This window comes from Lontra canadensis, unplaced genomic scaffold (assembly GCF_010015895.1).
Source record: "Lontra canadensis isolate GAN:19392208 unplaced genomic scaffold, GSC_riverotter_1.0 scaffold18, whole genome shotgun sequence".
NCBI lineage: Eukaryota > Metazoa > Chordata > Mammalia > Carnivora > Mustelidae > Lontra > Lontra canadensis.
In genome coordinates, this window is record NW_022631012.1 from 16296036 (window position 1) to 16303485 (window position 7450).

The 7450-nt window shown below is 45.6% G+C and overlaps 1 protein-coding gene across 1 annotated transcript; it reads right to left on the bottom strand.

The window, feature by feature from the left end:
- Window positions 1–1091: 1091 nt before the first annotated feature.
- On the bottom strand, window positions 1092–5944 carry MARS2 (methionyl-tRNA synthetase 2, mitochondrial). Its single transcript, XM_032860151.1, has one exon. The coding sequence runs from the start codon at window positions 5927–5929 to the stop codon at window positions 4145–4147; it is 1785 nt and encodes a 594-aa protein (XP_032716042.1). The 5' UTR covers window positions 5930–5944; the 3' UTR covers window positions 1092–4144.
- Window positions 5945–7450: the final 1506 nt, after the last annotated feature.

Sequence of the window (7450 nt, forward strand, 5' to 3'; positions counted from 1 at the left end):
GAGACAGTACATTATTTCTAATTATCAATGCCATAGGAAGATCCTCTCCTCTGTAGATCTTCCCAGTTCTCTTTCCTCATCATGAAAATATAATAGAAACTGATTAATGTGATATAATCTTACACAGGGTATTTTAACTGTGATCAACTATTCCCCGTTAGATGGTTCTCTTATTTCAGAGGATCTGTAATGGGTAACCCAGGGCTCCCAAAAAACTAAGAGAAAGCAGCTATTTCACCACTAAATTGGTTAGTCCCTTCCCCTCAGTTCAAAGTAGTTCTTAGTGATAGAGGAAAGTAGCTTAAGCTGGGTTTCTTTTATCCTGTCTCAAAAAAAGAGTAAGACATTCCTCTTGGAAGATTCAGATCCCCACTTACTAACCTTAATTCACATGGTTGTTACTGTTTGGCCCTTCCAGCAATATTAACCCCCAAATTTGGTGTATTCCTACTGATAAAAATTAACCAATGCTGTGCAAAGCTCCTGTACGACGAAGATCAGGACCACCCAGCTGTTGTGTTGAAACGACATATGTCATAGTGTTTTAGTTCTGCAAGGGACATAAAGGCTTTCTTCTAAAACTGACTCCCCTATGTTCTTGGTTACCCCAATCTATGCCCTGTCTCCCTCCAAGCTCTCAGAATTAGTAAACCTTTGCTGCAAAAATACACACATGGCCGTCAATATATCCAAACCCTTATAGGTCCACCCATATTATTCACTCAGCCAAAAGATGAGGGCAAGGACCCATCACACTTTACAGTACCCAAGACTTCACCAACAAGAACAGTTGATCTGTATCTGGTAGAATTATGGATAGTGGGTAATTGCCCCCAAGAGACAATTTTAGATCATTACATAGCAGTTTTATGGACTAAGTCCTTAGTCCAGAGGCATGCCTCCCCCATAACTCAGGGTTGCACTAATGTAGGCCAACAATACAACTACATACTTACGAGGTGTGGGGCAGTCAGAGATCCAGGAAACCGTCCCTACCATAATGCCCAAGGAGGAATCTGCTGAATGCTTGGTACTGCCACCTGCTACCCATGCTCCTTCTTGATAATAAGGATCTCCTTGATAATAAGGATAATAAGGATACTCCTTGATAATAAGGATCCACAACCTGACCAACTACTGGCTTTACTTCAGTCTTGGAACGCCCCAGATCTAAAGAGCTATTTCCAGGGGGAAGGGGCGGGTGCCTGGCTGGCTCATTCAGAGCATGTGACTCTTGACCTTGGGGTTATAATTTTAAGCCCTGTGTTGGTTGTAGAGATTACTTAAAAATAAAGAGCTATGTCCCAACCACAGCTATAACTGTGCAAAAAAAGATGTGTGCCTTACAGCCCAAGGCTTTCATGAGTACTTTGACATCAACTTAATATTCAACTTACCAGGCCTTTCTCAGCCCCTGTAGAGGTCATACAGGTTGTCAAGAAAAATAATGAGGCCTACTTCTGAAGAACTCAGAAATTTCAGTGAAACCAGAGATTGTATCTATTTATTATTCCCGCCTATTCTTGACCTCCATGGTCTTCAGACTTCTGAGGAGCCGAATCTATGAGTGCACTTGTAGAATGGCTCTCCATACACAGCACTGCCACCTAACATATGCATTGTCCACAATTTCTTGCATGATTTCATTGATAGGAGGCTAGCCTATTGAGTTTACAGATTACTGTGACATCTTGTGAACACCTGCTCTATCACCTTCTGCAACTCTCCTCCCAAGAACACCCCAAAATGAATATTAAGAGCCTCAAGGTTGTAATTTGGGAGAAACCTCCTTTCTGTCAAGGGATCCACAAGATGTCCTATCTGGAAAGCACATGCTCTCCAGTTTTAAGTTTCACCTATTCTCCACTTGCCATTCCTAAACTGTTATATCAAACTGAACACATCAACTGAGAACCCAAAGGCTATCGGCTTTACCTATATCTTGCCTCCAACAGAAATCCAACTGATTTACCTTCCATAGCACCACAGAATAACTCAGATCCATACTTCTTCACTCAAAGTATCCTATCTTCTTTAATTATGCCCCCTCCTCTTCGGTTCCTCTATTTTCTTGTGCTCTTTGGTATCACAAATATTCTGGTAGCCAGTTAAGTGCCTATACAAACAACAGACTGCACAAAAGGAATTCCATTAACACACAGCAAGCCTAGGTCCTGTGTACTGACTAGCACTAGGCCACAGGAAAGAACATTCAAGTGGAAGACACTGTCTCTCCTTTCATGATAGGTTTAATAAGACTGCTCTAAGGTTACTTCAAAGGCAGAGGTTATCATTTCACTGGTTTTCCAAGCCCATTTTTGTTCATTCATATAAACACATGTCATCTTTCACCACTCTGCTCCATCCAGCCCTAGCACATACTATACTCCCTCCTCAGCCCCAGTAATCAGCCCTACTAATCCCAGCAGGTAACCAGAATATGTCATGTGGAAAGACCAGGATTCCATCATGAAGAATAAGGAGGGTCTGAAGGAACATTTGTAGAAATGGTCCTTCCATCTTTAGAATGCCTTCAAGCATTCTTTTCTAAGCAGTGTTTCTAAGCAACCAGAAATCTCTCACCACATTGGTTCATAAACAAAAACTGGAGCTGAATAGCAGCACCTAGAATAAATCTGGGGGAACTTCCAGCACACTAGTTTACTTCATAGTGAGCCCTCTCTGCTTGCTACCATGCTTAGAATGGATATTTCAAGGCAAGTTCTCATTTTAAACTTTGGCCTAGCTGTCCAATCGCCTATGAGATATAATGCTGGCTTACTGTGTTGTAGTCACTGTATAAATTGATACCTTAACATCTTCTCTGTGATGTTCTCTTATGGAGCCTTGGAGAGATCCCTAAATCCAGTATGAGATTCCTGGAGCTTTGATCATTTCCTCCCTGCACCATCATCTTCAACAAATTCAACAGAACAGATCTGAATAAGGTACTCACAAATTTTTAAGCTTTAATAACTTAAGAAAGCAAAAGAAATAATCAGTAAAAAAAAGTACTTGAAAGTAAATGTATTAACATTTAAAACTACTTACACAATGTCTATATTGTATTATAGATTCTGATTGACCAAAAGAAATCATAGGTAAATTATCTATGTGGTGACAAAATTATGACTAAGAAATAAAAAGAAAATGTAACTATTTTGAACCGTTTACAGATTTTGTAATCATTATCTGTAAACCTAATGTTATTAAAGTTTAAAATTTTTAACATACCAACTACCTCGAGAGCTTTAGAATTTATAACACATGGTCCAAACAAATTTGATACATTTACTTAATTGCTTACTAAACATTTAATAGAGTAAAAGTCCTTTTTTAGTAGTTTGAAAAAAACAGGATTCTGATCTTTTTTTATTGTTTTAGGTGAAACTAGTGGCTACAGTTATCCCTTATTTTAAGAAAAGCAATAAAATTTTTTCCTTACGTTTAAATTCTGCATAATCAGAAAGCAGAAAACTAATTTTTTCTAAGTATTCTGAAATGTCAATGCCAAGTAATTAAATATTGAGACATTAGGGACATCTACTGGCTGAAGTGTAATGTTACAAAGCACAACTATTAGACTATTAACTAACAAAGTACAGAGTTAACAGCTCTAAGAACTGAAAATATAAACAAGGGCAAAAACCACCTCGTCTAGGATATTGGTTTTTAAAGGTTTAATGAAAGAATCTCTTTCTAATAGGAAACCCAACATATATAACAAAGTTGGACTACTAAAAGCTGAGGTAGGGGACCTCCAACCCCCACTCTTCACTAATTTGCCCAGCAGAAGCCAGACCAAAGAAAAGCCATAAGAGGTAGTCTGGGCAGGTAACATTAACTGTGGCTTGGAAGGAGGCACAATGAGAAGGAACAGTATCTGCAAAGTTTTCTCTTACCCATCTTTACCCTGGAAACATCTTACAGACACTGGTGTACAAAGAATAGTGGTTAATGGGCACAGATAACGAAGAGTAGGGCGTAGGCACCTGAAAGGCAACAAATCTCTTTCCACAGGGACATTGTTTATGTGCTCATATGATGCAGCACTTCAGAAAACATTCGTATGACTTTCCTGAAAATGCAAAATAAGAAAATAACACGTTTGCTTTTTTACTACAAGCCAATTAGAACTAAGTTTCTAGGTCCTATGGGCTTTTACCAGCCAGGCCCTGGACTGGTCTAGTCTTGGAAATAAGAGCCCAATTTCAGGTCCCAGCCTCCTCCCTTCAAAAGGACATGGATGTCCATAAAATCGAGGCAAGAAACAGAGCTCTCCAAGGCCCCTCTCTGTGGCAGAGACCCCCAACCTGGATAGCAGCTTATCAGCCAGGCTTGGGGTGACAGGCTGCAGCAAAGTTCCAAAGACCCGCAAACATTCCAAGGCCACATGAAGCACAGTACCCAGCCAGGGGGCATCCACTGGGCTCTCCCAGCTCAACTTCCATGGTGCATGCCTTTGGACAAAGCCATTAGTTTGCCGGACACAGCTGGACACTGCCTCCAGAGCCTTATAGATCTGAAAGTTCTCATAGTGCTCAGCTACCTGCCGGGGCAAAGTAGCCACTGCGTTCACCAAAGCATAGTCCTCTGCCTGAGCACGAACTGATGGCCCCACCAACCCTGCCTCACTGGGAAAGCAGGCCGTGCAGAAAACCGGATAGGTCCCAGAAGGATTTATTCTTTGGGCCGTGCACCGGTTCAGGAGACCTCCCAAAGCATCTGCCAGCTCAGAATCTAGCAACTTAACCACCTTTTCATCATAGTAATCACAGTCCCAGTTGGGGACGCCCTGCCGAAGAAGAAAGTATCGGAAACCATCCACAGTGTAGCGATCAAGGCAAGTCCTGGGGTCCACCACGTTACCCAAGCTTTTAGACATCTTTTGGCCACAGACCGTCCAATGAGAATGGACATAGATGCGGTGTGGTGGGCTCATGCCGGCCCCTAAGAGGAGGGCAGGCCAATAGATAGCATGGAATTTAAGAATGTCCTTGCCTATGATATGAGAGGTGGTGGGCCACCAAGATTTAAACTCAGCATTTGGGTAGCCAATTACAGTAAGGTAGTTGACCAAGGCATCCAGCCATACGTAGATGGTCTGCGAATCGTCCCCGGGCACAGGAATGCCCCAATGCAAGTGGCTGCTCTTTCGAGAAACAGACAGGTCCGGCAGCTCCTCCTCCAGCCACTGAAGAACTGCGCGATGAAATGGCTCGGGTGTGACTGCCTGAGGGTCGCCCCGCAGCCACCGCTGAAGCGGCTCTCGGAACTGAGAAAGCCTGAAAATGTAGTTCTCTTCCTTGGTCCAGGATACGGGGTGCCCACTCTCTAGAGATACAGGACACGAACCGCCTGACGAAGACGGCTGTCGGGTGACTTTGGCCTCAGGCAGGAAGCACTCTTCGGATGCGCAATACCAACCTTCGTAAAGCCCCTTGTAGAGCAGACCCCGGGCCTCCAGCAGTCCCCAGAAGTGCTGCACAGCGATCCGGTGCCGGGCTTCGGTGGTGCGGATGAAGTCGGTGGAGGAGATGCCGGCCTCCCGGAAAAGCTGCTGGAACTGGGCAGACACTCGGTCGCACAGCTCGGTGGGGGCCAGGCCCGCAGCGGCTGCTGCTTGCTGAATCTTCAGGCCGTGCTCGTCCGTACCGGTGGAGAATCGCGTGGCGGCGGCGCCGGGAACTCGGAGGCGACGGTGGCGGCACAGGGCGTCCGCCAGCAGAGCGGAGTACAGGTGTCCGATGTGCGGCGCCGCGTTCACGTAGAAAATGGGTGTCGTGAAGAAGGCGCGAGCGCCGCCAGCATCGTCGCGGGCACCCAGAGGGCCCGAACTGTAGTGGCGTGGGCCGGAGTACTCCGGCAGCCAGGCTCCTCCACTGGCTCCCTGACGCCCCAGCAGCCGGAGGACAGAAGCTCGCAGCATGTTGCCCGCCGGGCCGCAGCGCCGCAGACTGCGCCCTGGAAGCACGTGGGAGGGGCGCATGCGCAGCCAGGGCGTCCCGCGGCTTCCGCCGGGCCGGAAAGCCAATGCGGTGGGGCCCGGAGCGCCGGCCCTCGGCCGCCCGGCCCGCCCCGCCTCTCGGTCCCCGCCTCCGCAGTTGTGGCTGTGGATGTGCCAGCGCGCGGGAAAGATAGCTTAAAGGAACAGAGTTGGGGAGAGCTTAGGAAAGCGGATTCTTGTGTAACATCTTGTGTGCCCTGCGTTTGGGCTGTCATTTGTTTTGGTGGATCTGATTTCCTCTCTAGGCCGACTTGCTTGTGGAGCGAGAGTTTTACACTCGGGCACCTTTCCGACCCCAGGCGGTGAGCGGCCGGCACCCTGCGGGGAGCGGCGCGCGCTCCACAGACACCCTGGCCGACGCGGGGTCTGAAATCCGCCTAGTCTGATCTCAGTTCCTAGTGGACACAATAAATCTGGAAGGAGGTGCGAGGAAAGAAGAAAAATAATTATCTCATCAATTGAGGGCAGAATAAGAATAGGCAAACTAATGGAAATCCTCTCCCTAAACACAACCTTGTTACATCAGCCAAGGGGGTAGATTTGCCCTGTGCCAAGTGTTCGGTAAAGATCGCGGAGATCCCTCGAGAGACGTGAAATGCAGTCTGTCGTCACTGATAAGAATCGACCTTCAACCTTATTTCTCAAAGTATTGTTAGTAATTTTCGTTTGACGTGGCCTTGCAGTTCTTCAGCAGCAGTTTTTCGAGTTTGCTTTTAGTGATGGAGAGTATGCCTCTGGAGACCAGACTTGGATTAGTATTAATCCTCGCTCCGTGAAACACTCTCATCTTTGGCCCACGATTGGCTATTTTTTTTTTCATTTAAATACTATGTTCACTTACTAATAAAATGCAATCCAACGCCTGTGAACCCACAACCTAACAACCAGAAGCGGGTCTCTAACAGGTTACGAAGAGCAGCATTAGCAGCCCCGGGGACCTTGTTAGAGCTGCACCGTCTCCGGCCACACACCCCGCCCCCCGCCCCACCTACTCTAGGGGTGGAACCCAGCCATGCAGGTTTTAATGAGCAATCCAGGTGACTCTGATGCACCTTCAAGTTTGAGAACCACTGAACGAGAAGATTACCAGCGATTTAGATCTATGTGCTCCTTTTCTCCCTGACTTCTTGTCTTCCTCCCAGAGGTCATCATTATCCTAAATTCCGTACTTTTGCATTCATGTTATCACATATATAGTATGTCTGAGCAACATATTGTTTAATTTTGCTTGTATTTAAACAGTCTAAAAAAGGATATAGTGCTATATGTGGTCTTCTTTCATTGGTCATTTTCACTCGACGTTCTGTTACTAAGATTCATTCATTTTCTTTCTGTAACTCTATTACTTCATTTTGACTGCTGGATAATAATTTGTGAATGGAGGCATTTGGTAAGTTGGATCAGATTTCTGTGGTGATATGGAAAGTAGAGAAATCAAATTCT

Bases quoted from the DNA above. Each gene is read 5' to 3' on its own strand.
- MARS2 (XM_032860151.1), bottom strand. From the start codon at position 5,929: ATGCTGCGAGCTTCTGTCCTCCGGCTGCTGGGGCGTCAGGGAGCCAGT.